Raw genomic sequence first — 24,798 nt, forward strand, 5'->3', positions numbered from 1 at the left:
CACAGGGATGAAGCAGGAAACTACAGGCCGGTGAGCCTCACTTCAGTTGTTGGAAAAATAATGGAAGTGTTGCTGAAAGAAAGGATAGTGTACATCCTTGAATCTAATGGGTTACAGGATCCGAGGCAACATGGCTTTACAAAAGGTAAATCGTGCCAAACGAACCTGATTGAATTTTTTGATTGTGTGACCAGAGAGCTGGATCGAGGACATATGCTAGATGTAATTTACTTAGAATTCAGCAAAGCCTTTGATACAGTTTCTCATAGGAGACTGTTGAACAAACTTGAAGGGCTGAAGTTAGGACCCAAAGTGGTGAACTGGGTTAGAAATTGGCTGTCGGACAGACACCAGAGGGTGGTGGTTAATGGAAGTCGCTCGGAGGAAGGAAAGGTGAGTAGTGGAGTCCCTCAGAGTTCGGTGCTGAGGCCAATCCTGTTCAATATGTTTGTGAGTAACATTGCTGAAGGGTTAGAAGGAAAAGTGTACCTTTTTGCAGATGATACCAAGATTTGTAACAGAGTAGACACCAAAGAGGGAGTGGAAAATATGAAAAAAGATCTGCAAAAGTTAGAGGAATGGTCTAATGCCTGGCAACTAAAATTCAATGCAAAGAAATGCAGAGTAATTCATTTGGGAATTAATAATCGGAAGGAATCGTATATGCTAAGAGGAGAGAAGCTGATATGCACGGACAAGGAGAGGGACCTTGGGGTGATAGTGTCCAAAGATCTAAAGGCGAAAAAACAGTGTGACAAGGCAGTGGCTGCTGCCAGAAGGATGCTGGGCTGTATAAAGAGAGGCATAGCCAGTTGAAGGAAGAAGGAGTTGATGCCCCTGTACAGATCATTTGTAAGGCCCCACTTGGAGTATTGTGTTCAGTTTTGGAAACCGTATCTGGCGAAGGACGTAAGAAGACTTGAAGCGATCCAGAGGAGGGCGACGAAAATGATAGGAGGCTTGCGCCAGAAGACGTATGAGGAGAGACTGGAAGCCCTGAATATGTATACCCTAGAGGAAAGGAGAGACAGGGGAGATATGATTCAGACGTTCAAATACTTGAAGGGTATTAATGTAGAACATAATCTTTTCTAGAGAAAGGAAAATGGTAAAACCAGAGGACATAATTTGAGGTTGAGGGGTGGTAGATTCAAAGGCAATGTTAGGAAATTCTACTTTACGGAGAGGGTGGTGGATGCCTGGAATGCGCTCCCGAGAGAGGTGGTGGAGAGTAAAAGTGTTACGGAGAGTAAAAGTGTTACAGAGTTCAAAGAAACATGGGATGAACACAAGGATCTAGAATCAGAAAATAATATTAAAAATTGAACTAAGGCCAGTATTGGGCAGACTTGCACGGTCTGTGTCTGTATATGGCCATTTAGTGGAGGATGGGCTGGGGAGGGCTTCAATGGCTGGGAGAGTGTAGATGGGCTGGAGTAGGATTTTTCGGAGATTTCGGCAGTAGGAACCCAAGCACAATACCGGGTAGAGCTTTGGATTCTTGCCCAGAAATAGCTAAGAAAAAAAATAAAAAAATTTAGATTGAATCAGGTTGGGCAGATTGGATGGACCATTCATGTCTTTATCTGCCGTTATCTACTATGTTACTATGTTTAACACCAGCTCTGACAGGATACACATTTCAAATCTGACATATTGTAATCACAAAACAGAAAATAAAATTATTTTTTCCACCTTTTGTTGCCTGGTCATTATTCAAATCATGTTGGTTCCAGGTTGTCTTCTGATAACTCACTTGCCAGGGTCTGCTGTCCATTTGTCATTTCCTTTTTTCTCCGTGCTAACCATCCATCTTCCATTTCTGTCCTCCCCTTCCCCAGAGGTCTGACATCTTTCCTTTTTTCGTCTCCATCCCTGCAGATGCAACAATGGACCTCACCATCCCTAGATCCACTCTCTCCTTTTCTCAATTACCCTTTCATCCAGAATTTCTCCCTTCTTCCCCACCACACCAGAGTCCATCATCTCTCCCTTTCTCTTCCCAACTACCCTCCTATCAAGTATTTCTATCCCCCCTCCACACCATCCCTTGTATCCAACTTCTCTGACGTATGGGATTACGGCAAAGGGAACGTGCTGCGGAGGCTATGGCAGCCTGCTAGGATCGCTATAGCCGACCAGCAATCCTCTGCAGGCTGTTTTTAAAGGTGAGACCGGGAAGCCAGGAGAGAGATGGTAGACAATGAGATGGAGGAAGGAAACAGGGTATTTTCTTGCAAGCCAAATTTAATTACCCTGCGGGCCTGAATTTAACACTCCTGCAATAGGTATATTGATGTTGTACTGTTAACTAAAATGTTTACAATGCTGTGGTGAGAGGGAATAGTGAACCTGATGTGGGTGCTGCCTAGATTCTTATGTAGTATGTAAAACAGTGCTGTTGCTTCCTTCCCCCCCCCCAAAAAAAAATTTGTGGCACTGGTGCTAAAGCCCTGCCCTGCCAGCAGAAGTGCTACTTTGGTGCCTTCTCAATACTTGTGGTTGGTGGCACTGGCATGTATTTTTCAAGGACCATCATGCATCACCCCCTCCCAAGCATGCTCGACTTTCACGCATGAACAAAAACTGACCATACAAGGTGTGTGTGGTAGGGGGAAAGAGTTATGACGACAGCCCATGGAAAGTGATGCCAATTGCTAGCTTTGGGGAGCCTCTGGCTGTTGGTCCCAGGAGGAGAACCTCTTCAGCTGTTGAGGTCACTGGGGGAAGGCAGGGTAGGAGAGTATAGAAATCAATGAAGAAGCCAGAGCCCAATTTTGTGACCACCTACTGTGGGCTCAAGACCCCACAAAAGTAAAGGTCTGGCTTAAGCCACTTTAAATACTTAAAAAAAAAAAAAAAAAGAATAAGGGGCAGACTAAGAAATTATTTCCTATTCAAAACAGCAAGAAACACAGGTACAAAAACAATAGATTACTGAAAAAAAAAAAAAAAAAAACATGGCAAAACACCGCTAGACCAGAAAACCAAAAAGAAACCCAGACCCCCCCCAACAAAGATCATCCTTCATCCCCGCTGCCACTTCTCCGCCTATCCTGAGCCAGCTGAGTCCTCCCTCCATCAATCATTCTAAGTTCAATCGTAAGCAACAGACCATCGAGTCACCCTCTGGAGGATTCTTCCTGTCGGTTTGCCCCGCCTCCCTCTCCCTCCCTATTGGCCGGCCGTGGCGGAGGGGGGTGGGTTTGCCGAGTCTTTTTAATAATAGAATGCTGAGGTTGCTGCGGGTAGCTCCGGGTGCAAAATGAGGAAGTGACTGAGCAAGTGCAGTAGCAGAGGAAGGGAGCAAGGCTGCAAGATGGAAGGAGTAGCGCTCCAGCAGGGCCAGAGAAAGGAGTTTCTGTGCTGCCCAGTTCAGGGGGAATCCATTACTGGTCTCCTGAGGGGATCCCAGGTTCTGATTCTCTGGAGCTAGTTCCTGGCTCCCCTTTGTCCTGTTACACTAAAGTGAATCTGTGCCCGCAATGCAGCGCTCCACCTATGTGTGACTTCAACTCGAATCAGAGGCGAGGGTAAAACCGGAAATCCACTATCAACTCCAGGCTCTCCCACCTCGGCCTCCCGATTCGGTGACCAACCCTCCTCCTGCCTTCAGGTCTTCTAAAGCAGGAGCGACAGTGGCGGCCAGCAAGAGGCAGCACTGCTGCTCCTTTTTTAGGAGACCTGAAGGCAGGAGGAGGGTTGGTCACCGAATTGGGAGGCCGATTTTTTTTTTTACGAATCGATTCACTCAAAGAGAATCGGTGAATCGATTTGAATCGGGCAGTACTAGTATATACTATATGCCTTATACAGTTTTTCAAAAGTACAGAAACTGATATGTGTTCTGTGTCAAACAAAATCTCTGTTTTTTATTAAACAGTTACTCTGCAGCTCCACTAAATATCCTATAGAAGACACTTACCTCACAATACACCTTATTTATTCATATGAGCTATCATCATAAATAGCATCATGCACTACCACCCTCATTCTACACCATGAACTGAAAAAAAAAAAAAAACCCACCAAAATTTTTTGTCATATATTCTACAGAACTTGGCCAATTCTTATGAAATTGAATGCATCATGTCCTGAATGAATTTGACGTAAATATGTTTCACTGCAATACAATATCTTGTGCAAATGAATTTTCAACTAAATAAAAAGACATCTAAAATTTTATGGCGTATTTTGCAGAAAAATGTAAAGTCAAAAAGTAATGTTTCAATTAAGCAGATGTTCGAAGTATGCTCCCTTTCCACGAAGGCATGCCATCAGTCTTGGCCGCCACCGATATAAGGACTTGTCAACGACACTCTGCTTCAGTTCAGCCCAACCAGAGATGAAGCGCTGTTTAAGGTCTTTGACGTCAGATATCGCTGTCTGGTAGACATGTTCCTATATGAGCCCCCAGATTCGATAGTCAACTGGGTTTATGTCTGGTGAATTTACAGGCAAGAGGTCTGGACTAGTGCTGCCTGATTCAGGGGAAAATTTTTAATTCAATTTGGCCTACTGAATTGATTTTTTGATTCGGTTCACTTTTCCTGCCCAATCGGACTTTTTAAAAAAAAAGTCCTGGTGGGTTTACTTTGTGGCCTTTCCACCCCTCCCCCTTTTCCCTCTCCATCCCCACACCGACGCTGTGGTGTAAACCAGTGGGCTCCAACCCTGTCCTGGAGGACCACCAGCCAGTCGGGGTTTTGGGATAGCCCTAACGAATATGCATGAAAGAGATTTGCATTTAATGAAGATCATAGGAGTGCAGATCTGCCCCATGCATATTCGTTAGGACTATCCAAAAAACCCGACTGGCTAGTCCTCCATGACAGGGTTGGGAACCACTGGTGTAAACAAAATAAATAAAAAAGCCTTTTCCTCTCTCTGTTAGGTCCTAGCTTACGTTTGTTAACACCAGCTCAGGCAGGATACATATTTCAAATGTCAAACTGTAATCACAAAATAGAAAATAAAGGTTTTTTTTCTACCTTCAGCTGCCATATCCAACATTTGTTTCTTTCTCACTAACATCTCTCTCTCCCTACCTTGTGCCCCGGGTCAAACCTCTCTATTCCGCTCTATGCAGCTTCTTTCCCTTCCTCCCCTCCATTATGATGTGCAACATGTTTCTCTATCCCTATGCACCATCTGTTCTTGCCCTCTACCCTATGTCCAACATTGCTCCCTCCCCTCCACCATATGCAGGATTCCCCCATCACCTCTTCTCCACCCCAATTCTTCCACTCTCCCCCATGTGCATCTTTCTTCCCCTTCCATCCCCCTGAGCAACAGCTATTCTCCCCTCCCACCCATTTCCCAGTGTAGCAGCTTTCCATCCCTCCCTTCATCCCATCCCCCTGTGCAGTAGCATCCCACCAACTCTCCCACCATGAGACTTGACATACCTCCGAAGCCTCTTAAAGAAGCAGTGGCAGCGAAGTTGGAGAGTCAGCAGTGGCATCACTCTGAATGGACTACTCATGGCCTACCCCACCAGGACTTCTCTCTGCCTCATCATCAGTGGTGTGGCAGAGGGAAGGACTCAGCGAGGCAGGCCACAGAGCAGCCCGATTAGAGCAATGCTGCTTCTGACCGTCCACCGCCGCTGTCAGTGCTGCTTTAGGAGACCTCGGAAGTATGTCAGGTCTCACCGGTGGGGGTGGGGGGAAGAGATGTGTGGTGTATTGATCACTGAATCAGTGAGTCCGATTTTCTCAGAGTTAATAAGTGAATCAATTTGAATTGCCGAATAAGTTAGCACTAGTCTGGACTAATGAAGTTTGGGGGTCACCCGAAGTAGCAGTTCTACGGTGTTCTTTGCCCGATGTGCTGAGGAATTGTCCTGTTGGAAGATTATGTCTCCCGACATACGACAGATCGCTGGCAACAGCTTCTGTGTCAAAGGAGTCCCAGTAGTATGCGCCATTGAGCTTAACCCCAGGATTGATAAACAACAGATCTGTGAATCCGAATTTTGAGATTGCAACCGAGACCATGGCTAATTGGCTGAAGAGCGGGCAGGTTCATAGAAGGCATTTGGTATTAACCTCACGCTTCAGTGTTGTTGAAGGCACATACAGGCGATCATTCTATGTGTTAAATCAGCGGAGCTACTGTAAATATCTTTTCATCTATAAACCAGATGAAGCTGACGCTGTGCTACAGGTATTTGGTCAAAAGCTGCTTGCACTGTTTCAGGCGTGTGTCTTTGTTGTGCAAAGTTAACTTTTGGGCACAACACTTTTTAAGACACTTTAATTTCAGATCGTCATGAATTATCCTAACCACAGTTGTCTGGCTTATTCCTGCTTCTCTTGCTATTTGGCAAGTTGTTTGGTATGTTTGTGACACTAAACTAAAGCTTAACTTTATATACTGGGTCATCAACCTAAGAAAGCTCGACTCAGTTTACAACAATTAAATAAGAACTGAAAGAAATAAAAATAGAGGTTTCAAAAGAGAATTCATTTTCAAAATGTTTAGCAAATAGAAAAGTTTTTAGAAATTTACGAAAAGATTGGAAAGGACTGGGGCTCCTCAAAAGTTAAGGGGAGTTCATTCCATAGTTGGTAAAGTTTAAAAACCAAAGACTGACTAAAGATCTTAATTCCTTTAATTTCTTTTCTGGAAGGAAGGGAGTTTGAATTGTTGGATGCCTCTTGCATAGGAGAATCTGTAAACGTTCCATAATAAGGGAACAAAGGGAATAAAAATACCATATAAAATTTTGAAAGAGATGCAAGCACATTTGAATTGAATTCTAAGATAAACCGGGAGCCAATGAAGATTCAGGAGCAAAGGGGTCACATGGTCAAACTACTTTTTACAAAAATCAACTTTGCAGTGGTATTCTGGATTAATTGTAATCTTTGGAGACAGATCTTTGTGATGCCAAAGTAAATAGAATTGCCATAATATAGTCGGGATAATATGATTGATTAGACCAGAACAGAGAAGTGTCGATGATGAAAAAGATGTCTAACCTTCCTCCTAAGTCAGTAAAAGATCACGTACAATGTCAATGTGTTCTTGTGTACGAATCGAGCAAGGCCATATGCTGCCTGGCTTATGATCCACAGTACCCAGTGCTTATATCTTGCATAGCAGCACATGTATCTTGTATCTTGTATCTTGCATAGCAGCACAACCCTACTATGGGAACTCTTTCAACAATCGTCAACTGCTGTAATCTTTCAGAAGTACCAAGTTCTTTATCAGAATTCAGTCTTCTGCAGTGAAAACCATTTTGATACAGAGACTGTATACAAAATATCATCTGCTTCTGTGCGTATCCCATAGCAACAATTCATTTTCACAAGGTAGTGTTGTGGTGCGGTGGGAAATATTTACAACATCTTACATCAAGATCTTACATTAACATCTTACATCGGGGGAGAGGCAAGATAGCGTCTTGAGCAGGACGCTGAGAGGAGCACTCCCATCTCGAAGGAGATATTTTCCTCTTTAAACTCTTGAAATACGGTTTTTTCTATGCCTAAGAAAAGAGGGAAACCGAGGGGTATCCCTCCACCTACCTCTGGCTCCTCAACGCCGAGGCAGACTGTAATTACAGCATTTACACTCAGTCCAACCTTCCACTTCGGGCGTTTCTGCTGCTGTGGGACGGGAACTCCACTGCTTAGACGGCGAGATGTCGCTCTCGTTGAGCCCACGAGGACCGCATACCCCTCCCAAACCTGGAGAAACGTCGGCGGAGCAGAACTGGCAGGATGGCTCCCCCAGCGTGTGGGGTGAGGCACGTTCTCTAGCCGCGATGGATCCGGAAGTAAATACAGCTACGCTGACCCCGGTGTTGGAGATGCAGCGTTTAGGGGGAGAGGAGCCGTTGGAAGCTAGCGGTGGCGAGGTTGCAGGAGCCCAGAGTTTTTCTCTTGGTGCAGAAGCCATACAAAAGCCGGCTGATATCTCCCTCCTTAAACCGTTGGTGAGACCACAGGCTGTAACTCTGGACTCCATTTGGTCTACGATTGAGAACCTTCACCTGGTATGTACTAACTTTGTTTCTATAACTCTAAATTCTACCTCCAGGATAAGTTCTTTAGAGACTATTACCCAGCAACACCAAGTGGACTTAAAAAATTTAGAGAAAGTGACAACTGAGACTAGGAAATTAATTACCAAACAAACGACAGATAAAATGATGATTTTGAGGAAGATTGAAAACTTGGAAAACCAGCAGAAAAATTTGAATTTGAGGATTCTTAATTTTCTGGTTGCCAAGTTTATGCCACCTCAAGAACTGTTTAAGAACTTCATGTTGAATGTTTTAAATATACCAGAAGCAAGTCTTCCCCCGATACAAAAAATTTATTATTTAAAACAATTGCAGAAGGAAAAAGCTGTAGTAGATTAAAATGTTCAATTTAGATGTTTCTGCTATCCTGCAGTCCTCTGATATTGAAACTCAGGGGAGGGCAACATTATTGGTCTCGTTGGTATTTCTTCAAGATAAAGAGATGTTGTTGAAATTGTATTTTAATTTAAAACAGATTACCTATTTGGGGGAAAGGATATATATATTTCCTGATGTTTCGAGGTGGACACAATCCAGGAGGAAAGAATTTTTGCTTTACAGATCAAAGGTGATTGCTTTGGGGGCAGGGTTCCAGTTGAGATTTCCTTGTAAATGTTTTGTCTCCTATCAGGGGAGTAAATATATTTTCTTTGAACCTGCCCAATTAGGTTTTTTCCTTGAAGGTAAAGGAATCTCTACACAGCCCGAATGTTACAAGTTACTTATGCGGTATCAATTTCTGGATAGGATAAGATCTTAATACTGCTCTATTTTCTAATATTTTGATTTCTTTTGTATATGTCCCCTTTCCAGAGGGGCTTTATTCATTTTGTCTCTTCTCCTCAGATTGTGGACTGTATTAGATGATTTGTTATAGTTGCTTATATTTTTTAGTTCTTAGTTTGTATTATGATTAACTAAGAGAGTTTAATATTTCTGTATTGCCTTTAAACATCTTTGTATATAGGATATATTAAAATGATTAAATAATAAAAAAAAACCCCAAAAAATCTTACATCAACTTCATTCAGGACACAACGCACTAAATTTCATAAGTATCAGCTGAGTTCTGTGGAAGATATGACAAAAAACCATTTTGGTGCATTTTTTTTTTCAGTTCACAGTATATAAACTTGACACCTACTATTAAATGCCAAGGGTGCATACAGTTTATAGCAGGGGTGCCCAACGCATCGATCGCGATCGACCAGTAGCTCAGGAAGGCAACTCGAGTCGATCGCACTCGTGTTGCCGTCCTGATCTACGGGCCGATCAGCCTTCCTCTCCAGTGTTCTCCCTAGGGCCTTTTAGCTGGGCGGTCCGCCCAGCTGTCATCTGCCGCTGCTGAACATTAAACCCCCCTAAAAAAAAACCGGCTTGGAAATTTCAGCCCCTAGCGAACTTATGCTCCGGGCTCTAACGTGTGCGTGCAGGCTTCTCTTCTCTTCCCTCCGAAACCGGAAGTTATGCCCGGGGAGGGGGAGGGGGGAGAAGGGAAGCCTGCACGCACATGTTGAGAGCCCTGAAGCAAGCGTTCGCTACGGGCTAAGGCGGGAGACATGTTAGTGAAGCATTTCCTCTTCTTGCTGCCGGGTCCTGCCTACTTTCTGTTTCCGCGAAGGCAGGACCCGGCAGCATTTCCCCCAACAGTTCCTCGCGATGCTGGTCGGCCGAAGCAGGGAGAGGTTGGGGCGGCGTCGGCTTTTGGGCCTGTTATTGGTGGCGGTTTGGGTCCTGGTCCCCGATGGCAGTTTGGGTCCCCGATGGCAGTGGCAGTGTCTTGGGGGAGGGCAGGGAGAAAGAAAGAAAGAAAAAGGGCAGGCAGGGAGACAGAAGGAAAGAAGAGAAACAGAAAAAAAGGAAAGGGAGGCAGAGAGAAAGAAAGGGCAGGGAGAGAGGAAGGAAAAGTTGGGGGAGGGAATGAGGTGTGGAGGAGAGGAAGCATACAGGCTGAAAGAAGGGAAGAAAGACTGGATGCACAGTCAGAAGAAGAAAGTGCAACCAGAGACTCATGAAATCACCAGACAAGGTAGGAAAAATGATTTTATTTTAAATTTAGTGATCGAAATGTGTCTCAATTTATATCTGCTGTCTATATTTTACACTAAGGTCCCCTTTTACTAAACCGCAATAGAGTTTTTTTAGCGCAGGGAGCCTATGAGCGTCGAGAGCAGCGCTGGGCATTCAGCGCAGCTCCCTGCGCTCTAAAAACTGCTATCGTGGTTTAGTAAAAAGGGAGGGGGGTATATTTGTCTATTTTTGTATGGTTGTAACTGAGGTGATAGTGCATAGAGTCATCTGCTTTGACCTCTTTGAAAAACCCTGGAATAGGAATGATAATTAACATTTTCTATGCGTACAGTGTGCGTTGTGTTTTTTTTAAATTTTATTGTTTGTAGATCATTTTGACTTGGTCATTTTAAAAGTAGCTCGCAAGCCCAAAAAGTGTGGGCACCTCTGGTTTATAGAATACTAGTACTTATGCGCCATCAGACTCACTCATAATTGGTATTTACACATGTAAGTGCTGGTGCTATTCTATAAAGTACTCAATACAGTCACTTAGCATTTAACAGCGAGGAAGATGTCACCAAGCAACTTAGAGAATACTACCAGTTGTATGCATAGTCTGGTGTTCTTGAGCATGCCAACATACACAAACCTTTGATTTGTCATAAGGGAGCGGACCCCAATTTTGCCAAGCCAACATAGCTTTGAGTTAATATTCTGTAACAGTTTAGGTGGGCCTAACTTGCTGTGCAGAATTGGCGCTAAGCGCAACCTACTGTGGAGCCTATTCTTGACCCAAATGATAACTTGCCCTCTAAATGAACTAGCTAGATGACGTTATATGTAGATATTTTTGGAACACTTCAGATTCTGGTGTTTCCAGGGGTCAATTGCAGTATTCATCTTAGCAGAAACATTTTACATGATGCATGATGAGTTACTGCCCGCCACATATACTTCTGAAATAATGAGGTTTATACAGGCAATAATATATAAAGCTGAACACAATAAAATCCAGTTCCCTACTATATTTGTTAGCTACAACCATACCTTATTGATTTCATGGGTTAAAGCCTGGACACTGTATAAGTTAAGGCTTCCATTGTCCATTACAGAAACGATGTACCGTCCATTTGGACTCACTGAAGATGTGCTAATTCCTTCATCATGGTTGCCGATTTCAAAAATTAATTTGCATGTTTGTATATTGATGAACTTCATGATACCATCCTGACTTAACACTCCAAGAACCTGAAATGGTACAAAGAGAACAAATCTGGACATTTGTACAAATACTTGAGAATCACTTTAACAGCAATAAAGCCATTTTATTTCCATATACTTAATATTTTGCACTCCATAATTATCAAATTGGTTATTGTCATCATAAAACAATGAAAACAGATTCTAGAACTTTGCAGCGCACGAAGATGGCTGGATAGAGGATTAGCTCTGTTGTGACAGGCAAATTTTATTAAGATTTTGGCAGTTTTTTTTTTAACTTTTTATTTATAGAAATTTTCATTCTTTCAATACATGAATCACATATTATAAAATGTATAATAAAATATATATGTATGTACAAATTCATATCATAGATATTCATCCCTTTCCCCTATTAATTGTTTTTCCATTTTTCTTTCATATTAATATCTATATTTCCCACCCTAACCCTATATTACTATTATCAATGTGTTAAGATATCTGATCTCTAGAATAATTAGTCAATGGATCCCATATTTTCTTAAAATTTTTAATATTTCCTTGTTGTAAAGCCAAAATTTTCTCCATTTTGTAAATGTGACATACCGAGTTCCACCAGAATGTATAATTTAGTTTGGTAAAATCTTTCCAATTTTGTGTGATTTGCTGCATGGCAACTCCTGTCAATATTAAAAGTAATTTATTATTATTTGCTGATATTGGACTCTGTGTTCTCATTGCAGTACCGAATAATATGGTATCATATGAGAGTCCTACGTGATTTTCTAGTAATATATTTATTTGGGGCCAAATTAAATTCCAAAAAGCTTTTATACAGGGACAAAAAAAAATTAAATGATCCAATGTCCCTACTTCTATTTTACAATGCCAACATCTATTAGATCTAGTATTATCTATCTTTTGCAAGCGCGTCGGGGTCCATAACACTCTATGTAATAAAAATAACCATGTTTGACTCATAGATGCTTACTTTGTTAATCTTAATCTCCAGGACCAGAATTTTGGCCATTGAGATGCAGAAATTGTCTGTCCAATCTCAATGCTCCAAATATCCCTAAGTCCAGTTTTCTTTTTTTTATTTAGAAATCCATTTATTAATTTATACCATTTTGCGGCTTGGTGACCCAAGAAATCCGTCTGGAAACATAAAACTTGCAAACTATATTGAGTATTGAGAATTTTCCATTCAGGGAACCCTACCTGAATGGCTTGCTTCAATTGCATCCATTTAAAAAATTGTGTTTTATTTAGTCTAAATTTATTTTGCAATTGTGAAAAACTAAGCAAGGAACCTTCTGATATGACGTCATTTAATGTTCTTATTCCTGCAGTTATCCATTGTTTCCAGACGATTTTAAATCCGCCAATTCTGATCCTGGAGTTTACCCATATTGATTGATTTAGGGATTTAGCAATTGGTTCTGGTGTCAGATTATTTATGTATCTTAATGTTTTCCAAGTATCTAATAAGATTCTGTGTTCTTTGTATCTTATAGGCATTGATATAGAAATTAAGTGTTCTGGATTTAAAGGGAACAGGAGCCGCCATTCTAAATACAGCCAATCTGGTACATTTTCTAAGAGATCTGGGAGGATCCAATACATACCCTGTCTTAAAATATAGGCTTGATGATACCTATAAAAATTTGGAAAATTTACCCCCCCTTCCATAATTGGTCTTTGTAATGATACTAAAGCGATTCTTGGTCTTTTCCCACACCAAACAAATTTTGTAAGAATATTGTTAAGTTTTTTATAAAATGACCCCTGAAAAAATATTGGAATCATACTCATTTGGTAACAAACCACAGGCAATATCATCATTTTAATTGTTTGAATTCTTCCCCACCAAGAAAGATGTAATGGATTCCATTGCTCACACATTTCTGTTATTTTTTTCAATAAAAGTTTTTCATTCTCTTTGACTGTGTCTTCAATTGTATTTTTGATCATAATTCCTAAGTATTTTATTCCATCCTCTTTCCAAATAAATGAATATGGATCAAATAATCCTTTGGTACAATGAACATTAATTGGGAGGATTTCAGATTTATTCCAATTAATTTTATATCCAGAAAATGTACCGTATTTTTCTATTAAATTAAGCATACATGGAATAGTAATTTCCGGTTCTCTTAAATATAATAATATATCATCTGCATATGCAGATAATTTAAATTCAAAACTGGTAAATGAGATTCCCTTTATTTCCCTAGTTTTTTTTATTGCAATTAATAAAGGTTCTAGGACAACATCAAAAAGTAATGGAGACAAAGGGCATCCTTGTCTAACTCCCCTATGCAAGTTGAATTTAGTTGATAAATTATTGTTAATATATAATCTTGCTCCAGGAGAGCTATACAATGTCTGAATCATTTTAATAAAACCGGATCCTATACCAAACCAATGTAAAGCTTGATATATAAAATTCCATTCCACTCTATCAAAAGCTTTTTCTGCATCTAAAGAAATTAAAAAAACTGGATCATTTATATTTTTTGCTAAATTTAATGAGTGGAATGCTAGTCTAGTATTGTCTGATGAATGTCTTTTAGCAATAAATCCTGTTTGATGTACATCAATAATGGAAGGAAGAGCTTTTGCCAATCTTAATGCTAATACTTTAGCCATTAATTTATTATCCACATTTAATAATGAAATAGGCCTGTAATTTGAAACCAGAGTAGGATCTTTGTTTGGTTTTGGTAAGACTATAATTATCGATTCTGCCATAGTACCAGATATATTTTCATTCTTTATTTGATATTGAAACAAATTTAACAGATATGGTAATATGATATTTTGGAATGATTTATAAAATTCAACAGTATAACCATCTCCACCTGGAGCGGATCCAACTCTAAGAGACTTCAATGCTGTTTCTATTTCTTTTAAAGATATAGGTTCTTCTAAACTTCCTTTTATATGATCCGGAATATTCGGTCCAATAAAAGAATTTAAGAAAGTTAATCCGTCTTGTTCTTTATTTTTATAAGAATTAGAAGTGTATAATTCCTTGTAAAAATCAAGAAATTGTGTTATAATATCTTTTGTGTTGGTATGTGTGTTACCTTGTATATCTTTAATTGCAATAATCTTAGATTTTCTTTTCTTTGCTTTAAGAAAATTTGCTAATAATTTTCCTGCTTTATTTGAATTGCCATAATATTGTACTTGTTTATTGAAAATATCTTTCCTCACAATTTGAGAAGAAATCTCATTATATTTAATTTTACTTTTAACAACTCTTGTAATGTATTGTTTTCCCATTTTGTAATTAATTTATTTTCTAAAATTTTTATTTGTTTTTCCATATCTTTATATTGTTTTTTAAGTTGTTTTTTAATAAAAGCTGAATATGAAATTATATTTCCTCTCATTGTTGCTTTAAAAGCATCCCATAAAATTTCTATATTAATGTCATCAGAAGTATTAAATTGAAAGAATTCTTGCATTTTTGCTTTAAGATCTTCTAAGAATTTCGAGTCTGCTAATAAATCATTATTAAATCTCCATATTGAATTAAATTGATCATTATTGTAATTCTGAAGGTTAATCCACACACCAGCATGGTCTGAAATTATAATGGGATCAATTACTGCTTTTGATACATGCTGCGCTATGTTATTATTTACAAATATATAATCAATTCTTGAAAAAGATTTATGGACTTGAGAACAAAAAGAATATTCCCGATCATTAAAATGAAGGATACGCCATATATCTATTAAATTACAAGATTGTATTAAATTATCTAGTCCTAAAGATTTTATGATTTTACTTGGTTTTTTGTCTATAATTGGATCCATTACAGCATTGAAATCTCCAGCTACTACTAAATTAGAAGCAGCCAGTGGTAATAATAATTGTTGAATTTGATTGAAAAACTCCTTTTGATTTGAATTAGGAGCATAAAGATTAAATAAATCAAGGGTTGTACTTCCCAAATCCATTTTAATATGTACCCATCTTCCTGAAGGATCAAAATTTATTAATTTAAAGTTTGCAGTGCATTTCTTATTTATCAGGATCGCTACCCCAGCCTTTTTTCCTAAAGCAGGTGAATAGAAACATTTTGATATCCAACCCCCTGTTAACTTCCTAGATTCATTATCTGAGAGATGAGTCTCTTGTATAAAGTATATATCGGCGTTTTGCTTATGGAGAAATCCTAATAATTTGTTTCTTTTGATAGGATGATTTAAACCATTGACATTAATTGTATATATTTTAATATCCATTTAAAATTTTAGAACTATTTTGATTTAAATGTAATATAAGTTTTACGATCAGATATCCATACATTGTAACAATATAATTTCCCATTCCCATTTCCCCTCTCCTCCCATCCCACCCTCCCTCCCCCCTAATTAATAGCAGTGCACACTTGGCAACACACATATTAGATCGGTATCAAAAAACACTCCCTGAAAGTCCAAATCTGTTAAGATTCACAAATAAGTCATATATATTATAGTAGTTTTAAAGATAATTAATATTTTCCTTGACATTTCATATTTCTATAAATCCGGTTGAGATTTTATGTTAATATAGACTTTAAATTAATTTATTATTCTATTATTCAATACACTCTTATTTTAATCTAAATCTAATAAATCATATAGTATAGATTATATTTTAAGTTCCCTTCTATGGTTCCTGTATATCAAATTATATGTTCCATTACTATTTTTGACCTTAATTTAAATCTTATGTAAATATATTTAATTTTATAAATTTAAAAATATCACATTGTATAATCATATTATACTTATATATATTAAAATGAAATAATCTTTCATTATGTCAAACCCAATCATATACTGTTTTCTATAATATTAATCTTTAAAAACATGAAAAGATTAAAAGATATATAAGGTATAGGTTAAGTATGCGACAAAAAAAAAAAAAAAAAAAATTATATTCCAGAGCTCCCCCCCTTCAAACGCAGAAGTCTCTTTTATTCTTATATCGTGCTCTTTATTTACTAATATTTAATGTTCAGTACTTCCTTCTTCGTAGAAAATCATTCCTTCTTCTTTCACCGCCTCTTTGTATTTTTATATCCAGTTCAATATTCTTATCACATTTTGTTGTATTCCAGGTGATTTCTATTTTTCTTCGTCGTTCAATTTTAAGATATAAGTTGGTCTTTGTTTCTGTTCCATTCATATTTTATTTTAATAGTTTGTTATACAGCGAAGTAATTCTTTAATATCCATTCGAGAAATAACATCTCCTATTTATAATTCTTCTTTCCGGTTTCGTGAAGTCTTCTTATTCGCAGATTCTTTCGCATTGATGTCTGGGATTTGTAGTATTTGTAGTATTAAAGAATAGTAAAGATGTTGAAATACTGATTATCTTTTCAATTTGCTTGAGGGGTTAAATTAGTCACATGCATATAGTTCAAATAGTCTTACTGCTATTTTAAAGGAAGGAAGCTCCATCCTACAATCAATTCGCATACAGTTTTTCCTAATATTAAAAATTATAATTGAGATCAATAGAATTCAGCTGATGCCTTAACTGTTTCATTCCATTATGGAATACTTAGCCAGACCATATCATTAGCATAAAGATCGTTGAAGTGTAATTTTGAATAAGGTTAAAAACATTCTAAATCGTTGCTATGGGTAAACAATATTATTTTAATAAGTGTATATCATAAAATAAAATAAAAGTTTTTCCAGTTAAAATAATATAACATATAATAAAGAGAAATTAAGGTGACATTGGTAATTCTTGGCTTTGTATAAATTTTTGTAGCTCTTCTGCATTGTCAAAAGTTAAAGTTTTATCTGCAATAGTTACTTTCATATTACCCGGGTATACTATACCAAACTTTGCTCCCATTTCTCTTAGTTGTGGTCTCAAGTCCAGGAGCTTTTTTCTTTTGATCGACGTACTTTTTGCAAAGTCTGGAACAAAATGAATGCGGGCATCTTGAAATTGTAATCCTTTATTTTGTTTTGCAAGTTGAAAAATTTCTATCACCTGCTGGTGGCGCAACAGTTTAAAGATCAGTGGCCTTGGTCCTTGATACCTTCCTGATCTTTTTGTAGGCACTCTATGTGCTCTTTCAATCTCTATGGGGTACTTGGTTTTTAGAGGAAGTAGTTTAGGTAGTAAATTTTCTATAAATGCCACCGGATTTCCTTTCTCTGCTCCTTCCGGGAGACCAATCAGACGAATATTACTCCTTCTTTCACGATTCGATTGATCCTCCAACTCTTTAGTAAGCAAATCAATTTTCTTTTTTTCATTTATGTTGTTAGAAATTTCTTTTTCAGCTGTTATTAATCTTTCTTCCATGTCATTGCACTTTAACACTTTAATTTTTTTATTTAACGTGGATACATCTTCAGTTAAATTGTTAACTTTTTTAGTAAGAAGTAAAAGCATTTCTTTGATTTCTTTCAATTCTTTCATTACTTCTGGATCTCCTGTTTTTGATCCTATTTCTTGTTCAGGCTTTGCTCTCTTGCTGCTTCCCGAGACCGCAAAATCATTTTTATTTTGTTTTCCTGAAGCCATCGCGTTTTTTTCTTTATTTATCATTAAATAATTCTTAAATCTCCACTTTTAGTAACTTTTTTTTTTCTTTCAAGGACTTTTATCAGGGAGCTCTTCTGTTAGCCGACCTTCCTCATGCGTGTCCAAGCCACGCCCCTTGGCAGTTAAAATTAAAGAAAAGTGAAGGAAAAGAGAGAATTGAAGTAAGAAATGGCTTCGGGTAAAACTAGTAAAAGTAATCCGGTGAATTCAGGAGCAGGAAGTAAAAAAAGAACAAAAATGGATTCGGTATCCCCGACAGCGGTCCCGTTGCCTCAGGAAGAAATTGATAACAGTGATTTGATGAATGAGGAAAGAGAGAGTCTGACAAATAGAATGCAGGCAGTTGACTTCAAAATTGAGCAGTTAGAAAAGCATGCTGAGAAATCTGAAGCAGAGATGCTGGTGTGTAAAAAAGATCACAGAGAAATAGAGGCGTTGAAAAAGGATTTTGAAGACTTATCAAATCGTGAAAGAAGGAATAATTTGCATCTGATTGGGATACCTGAGGGGATTGAGCAGAATGATCCTATTCAATTTGTGACTAATTTTATCCCAAAGATCTTGCCATTTAAAAGTTATTTTCCTTTGGAGATAGAAAGAGCACATCGGATACCGATGAAAAGATCAAATAGTCAGAAGGGTCCCCGTCCACTAATCTTTAAGCTGCTAAGACATCAGCAGGTGGTAGAGATTATAAAGCTGGCTAAAACAAACAAGGATCTTAAATGCCAGGATTCTAAGATCTTTATAGTACCTGACTTTGCAAAAGCTACAGCCTACAAAAGAAAACAGCTTTTGGATTTAAGACCTAAACTGAGAGCAATGGGAGCAAGATATGGATTGATATACCCTGCTATTATGAGGGTAACTTATGAGAATAAAACTTATAATTTTGAAGAAGCAGGCAAATTACAGAAATTTCTAGATCAATATAATTTGCCTATGGTTTCATGAAAGTATTTAGAAAATGTAATAAATAATATACTTAGATTATTTTTGGTTTATATTTTTGAGTGAAAATTGAAAGATATTTTATAAAGAAGGAAAAAGTGAAAAAAAAAAAATAGAAAAGGAGAAAAATATTTTCTAGAAAATTGTTGCAGTTAGGTTTAGGGGGGATCAACATTTCAAACAAGATTTAAAGAATAGAAATGAAAAATTTTAAAGAGACAATAAGAAAAGAAGAAAAGAAGATTTTGACAAGGTAAGAAGAGAGATGGAGCATATAGGAAGTGAAGAAAATATGAGGAACAATTATAAGATTTGGATGGTTTCTTAATGTGAATTTATAATTTGCATTTGAGCGTGACTAAGAATAATAATATGAGGACACATAAATGCTGCATTGGAGAAATGTGGGAACTTAGAATATAATAAGATGAAAAATACAAAAGACTATTGATGTAAAGAGAAGAAGATGTGAAGATGGACTGATGGAAATGACTTGAGCATTATTTAGATTTACAATTTGCATCTGAAATTGACTGAGATATAAGGATGATGTTGCAAAAATACTTTATTGGAGAAAGATGAAATAGCAATCTGCAAGAAGATGGAATAAGAGACTGAAACAGCAGGATGAAGATGTACAAGTGTTACAGTTGTGCAGAATGGAGAATAGACTGTAATAGATTGAAGATGCAATGAAAATTAATGAGAGTTTTAAAAAATATGAGGTCTGCTTGGTTGAAATGTTTGATCCTTCTTTTGATGTAAGGTTAAAAAAAAAAAAATGAATATTATAGGATGGAGTGATGTATGTTCCATTGAAGTTGTGAGAAACTTAGGTTAGACAAAAAAAAATAAAATAAAATAAAATAATAATATTAATCTTGGGGGGTATATATTGTAAGAAATGGTTTCCGAAATATTGGGTATATCCTTTTATAAATATATTAGAGGTATAGGATGGAAGAATGTTTGGAAATTTGAATGAGGGGGGAAGTATATAATAAAGAATTATAGTAAATATGGGTATTTAGGGTATTGAAGAATGGATTGACTGCAGGAGAATTTAGTGTTGGTTGTTTGAAAGATTAGAGAAAGAAAAATGAGTATGTTATTGCCTGTGGGGAGTTTATTTTTTGCTCAGTAATATGTGCGTTTCGAAGTTTGCATTTGTGTTAGGGGAGGGGAGGGTGGGGGATGGGGAAAGAGGGGAGGGGGGGGAGACTCATATATTGGTTTAAGGAAAAAGAAAAAATGTATATTTTATGTTTGAGTGGATTATATATGTATTTTATATTTTATTTGTAAACGGGTTTTAAAATTTTTTCTTTGAATGTAAATGGCCTTAATCACCCTATAAAAAGGAAAAAGGTATTGGAATATATTAAACAACAAAATATAGATATATGTTTCTTGCAAGAGACACATTTGTCTGGAACAGAGTCTATGAAGCTGACAGATAAGTGGATAAAACAATGTTTATTTGCACCAGCGGTAAAAAAGAAGGCAGGAGTTGCAATATTGATTAATAAAAAATGTCCAGCAACATTTAATATGGTTAAGGCAGATCCTCAAGGAAGGTGGTTACTTGTTGACATGAGCATGGGCAGTAATACAATGGCGTTACTAAATATATATGCACCTAATTCGAATCAAAGTGAATTCTTTAAATCTCTACAACAATTAGTTTTACCACTGGCTACTACTAATTTAGTGGTGGCTGGGGATTTCAATGCTGTTATAGATCCAATAATGGATAAAAAGCCTAGTAGAATAATGAAATCAATGGGATTAGATAATTTGGTACAAGTATGTAATTTAAAAGATATATGGCATATTCTTCATTTTAATGATCGGGAATTTACATTTTGTTCACATGTTCATCAATCGTTCTCAAGAATTGATTATATTTTTGTTTCAGATCAGATGGTACAGCAAGTTATAAAAGCTGACATAGAACCAATAGTAATATCTGATCATGGTGGTATATGGATAGAAGTTAACTTAGTAGATCCAGATAATTCCAAACCTGTATGGAGGTTTGATAATACAGTGGTGCCTCACACAACGAACTTAATTGGTTCCAGGAGCAAGTTTGTTATGCGAAACGTTCGTTATGTGAAACGCGTTTTCCCATAAGAATACATGTAAAAAAAAATAATTCGTTCTGCAGCATAAAATATGCTAAGATGACATAAAAAAAGATAAATTTTTGGTTATTATTTTTATTTATTTACATCTAAAAACATAATTGTTTTTTAAAACAACACACATTTTTTAAATTTAAAGACAGACTAAGTAGAGTCTAATTTTACAGTGAGAGAGGGCAGAGTCTCAGCGGCAAAAACTGGGACTTAACTGTTCATTTTTTTTTTTTTTCTACCGTGTTTCCCCGATGATAAGGCAGGGCCATCAAATAAGACAGCCCCCCCTTTTTAGAAAAAAATGTAAAATAAGGCACCCCCCCGCAAATAAGCCACCCACCGATACCTGCGCTTACCCGAATCGGGTGGTACGGTGGGTGACTCCGTGTGGTCCCTGGCACCCCCGACACGATCGGGGCAAGAGGGAGCTCAAGCCCTCTTGCCCCCCCGACTCCCCGACACGATCGGGGCAAGAGGGAGCCCAAGCCCTCTTGCCCCCCGACTCCCCGACACGATCGGGGCAAGAGGGAGCCCAAGCCCTCTTGCCCCCCCCGACTCCCCGACACGATCGGGGCAAGAGGGAGCCCAAGCCCTCTTGCCCCCCCGACTCCCCGACACGATCGGGGCAAGAGGGAGCCCAAGCCCCCTTGCCCCCCCCCGACTCCCCGACACGATCGGGGCAGGAGGGAGCCCAAGCCCTCTTGCCCCCCGACTCCCCGACACGATCGGGGCAAGAGGGAGCCCAAGCCCTCTTGCCCCCCCCGACTCCCCGACACGATCGGGGCAAGAGGGAGCCCAAGCCCTCTTGCCCCGCCGATTCCCCAACTCCCCGACAATATCGGGCCAGGAGGAAGCCCAAGTCCTCCTGGCCACGGCGACCCCCTAACCCCACCCTGCACTACATTACGGGCAGGAGGGATCCCAGGCCCTCCTGCCCTCGACGCAAACCCCCCCTCCCCCCAACGACCGCCCCCCCCAAGAACCTCCGACCGCCCCCCAGCCGACCCGCGACCCCCCTGGCCGACCCCCACGACACCCCCAACCCCCTTCCCCGTACCTTTCTGTAGTTGGCCGGACAGACGGGAGCCAAACCCGCCTGTCCGGCAGGCAGCCAACGACGGAATGAGGCCGGATTGGCCCATCCGTCCCAAAGCTCCGCCTACTGGTGGGGCCTAAGGCGCCTGGGCCAATCAGAATAGGCCCGGGAGCCTTAGGTCCCTCCTGGGGGCAGGGCCTGAGGCACATGGTCGGGTTGGGCCCATGTGCCTCAGGCCCCGCCCCCAGGAGGGACCTAAGGCTCCCGGGCCTATTCTGCTTGGCCCAGGCGCCTTAGGCCCCACCAGTAGGCGGAGCTTTGGGACGGATGGGCCAATCCGGCCTCATTCCGTCGTTGGCTGCCTGCCGGACAGGCGGGTTTGGCTCCCGTCTGTCCGGCCAACTACAGAAAGGTACGGGGAAGGGGGTTGGGGGTGTCGTGGGGGTCGGCCAGGGGGGTCGCGGGTCGGCTGGGGGGCGGTCGGAGGTTCTTGGGGGGGCGGTCGTTGGGGGGGGGGGGGGGTTTGCGTCGAGGGCAGGAGGGCCTGGGATCCCTCCTGCCCGTAATGTAGTGCAGGGTGGGGTTAGGGGGTCGCCGTGGCCAGGAGGACTTGAGTTCCCTCCTGGCCCGATCGTGTCGGGGAGTCGGGGGGCAAGAGGGCTTGGGCTCCCTCTTGCCCCGATCGTGTCGGGGAGTCGGGGGGGCAAGAGGGCTTGAGCTCCCTCTTGCCCCGATCGTGTCGGGGAGTCGGGGGGGGCAAGAGGGCTTGGGCTCCCTCTTGCCCCGATCGTGTCGAGGAGTCGGGGGGGCAAGAGGGCTTGAGCTCCCTCTTGCCCCGATCGTGTCGGGGAGTCGGGGGGGCAAGAGGGCTTGGGCTCCCTCTTGCCCCGATCGTGTCGGGGAGTCGGGGGGGGGGGCAAGAGGGAGCCAGGCGGAGAGAGGGCAGTTAAGCGCAGTGCCTGCGCGGAAGGATGCAGCTCGGGCGACTTCGTTGTGTGAAACGAAGTTCGTTGTACGAATCAAGACATAAAGTTCGTTGTGCGCAGCGTTCGCTGTGCGAGGCGTCCGTTATGCGAGGCACCACTGTACATTGCTTGCTGATTCTAAATTTTGCACAGAATTTCAAAATAAAATAAATGAATATTTTAGACTTAATGATTTAGAGGAAATTTTGATTGGAATTTTATGGGATGCTTTCAAAGCAACTATGAGAGGACAAATTATATCATATTCTGCATATAAAAAGAAACTGTTAAGAAAACAATATGTGAATTTGGAAAAAGAAATTAAGAATTTGGAATTAAAATTGGTTAATAAATGGGAACAGGAGACATTTCAAATATTGTTAAAAAAAATGTAAATATAATGAAATTTCCTCTGGGTTAGTAAGGAAAGATATTTTTGCTCAGCAGGTGGTATATTATGGTAGTGCAAATAAGGCTGGAAGATTATTGGCAAATTATTTAAAAGCAAAGAAAAGGAAGGAGAAAATAAGCATAATTAAAGATGAGTTAGGAAATTCTCATTCTCAAATTGGAAATATATTAAAACAATTTTTAAAATATTATAAGTCATTGTATTCTTCGGAGTCTTATTTAAATAAAGAGAAAGATGGGATGGATTTTTTTAGTTTAGTTGAAGGTCCTAAGGTTCCTGATCATACAAAAAGAAGTTTAGATAAACCTATATCATTAAAAGAGTTACAAATGGCATTGAAATCCCTTAGAGTTGGGACCGCTCCAGGTGGAGATGGATTTACAGTAGAGTTTTATAAAGAATTTCAAATTTCCCTATTACCGTATTTATTAAAATTATATCAGGATCAACTGAATAAAGGTTGTATATCAGGCACTATGGCAGAATCTTTAACTATTGTTTTGCCAAAGCCAAATAAAGATCCAACATTGGTTTCAAACTACAGGCCTATATCTTTAATAAATGTAGATGGTAAATTATTAGCTAAGATTTTAGCATTAAGATTGGCTAAAGATCTTCCGCATATAATAGGAATGAATCAAACTGGATTTGTTGCTCAAAGACACTCTTCTAATAATACTAGACTGGCATTTCAGATGTATTATTTAACAAAACAAATTAATGATCTGGCTTTTTCGGTTTCACTAGATACTGAGAAGGCTTTTGATCGTGTAGAATGGAGTTTCATGTATCAAGCTATGGAATGGTTTGGTATTGGATCCGGATTTATACAAATGATACAAGCATTGTACAGCTCCCCAACTGTACGAAAATAATATTTTTTTGGATGCTTTTAAGTTGCAGAGGGGAGTTAGACAAGGTTGTCCATTATCTCCTTTGCTCTTTGATATAGTTCTTGAACCCTTATTATTAGCTATTCGACAGGCAAAGGACATACAGGGTATTCCATGTGCTGGAGTGAAATATAAAGTATCTGCTTATGCAGATGACATCTTGCTTCATTTGAGGAATCCGGAAACAACAATCCCATGTCTACTGAAGGTCATAGATACATTTGGAAAATTCTCAGGATACAAAATAAATTGGACTAAATCAGAGATTTTACCTTTAAATGTGCATTGTACAAAAGGTATACTTGATTCTTTCCCTTTTATATGGAAAGAGGATGGAATAAAGTACTTAGGTATTTGGCTGAATAAAACACTTGAAGAGACAATGAGAATAAATGAAAAATTTTTATTACAAAAAGTTACAGAGTTGTGTGAGCAATGGAATCCTTTACATTTGTCCTGGTGGGGAAGAGTACAAACTGTTAAAATGATGATTTTGCCTGTGGTTTGCTATCAATTGGGAATGATACCAGTGTTTTTTCAGGGGTCTTTCTATAAAAAATTAAATAGTAT

General features: G+C 39.2%; 1 protein-coding gene across 1 annotated transcript in view; it reads right to left on the reverse strand.

Annotated features, from left to right (window-relative positions):
- TBC1D31 (TBC1 domain family member 31) overlaps positions 1-24,798 on the reverse strand; it is a 199,590-nt gene that overhangs the window by 121,965 nt on the left and 52,827 nt on the right. Inside the window, exon 7 of the mRNA XM_033933010.1 lies at positions 11,099-11,299. Coding sequence (XP_033788901.1) covers positions 11,099-11,299 — 201 coding nt within the window. The remainder of the gene's footprint in view (positions 1-11,098; positions 11,300-24,798) is intronic.

This window comes from Geotrypetes seraphini, chromosome 2, assembly GCF_902459505.1.
Source record: "Geotrypetes seraphini chromosome 2, aGeoSer1.1, whole genome shotgun sequence".
Lineage (NCBI taxonomy): Eukaryota > Metazoa > Chordata > Amphibia > Gymnophiona > Dermophiidae > Geotrypetes > Geotrypetes seraphini.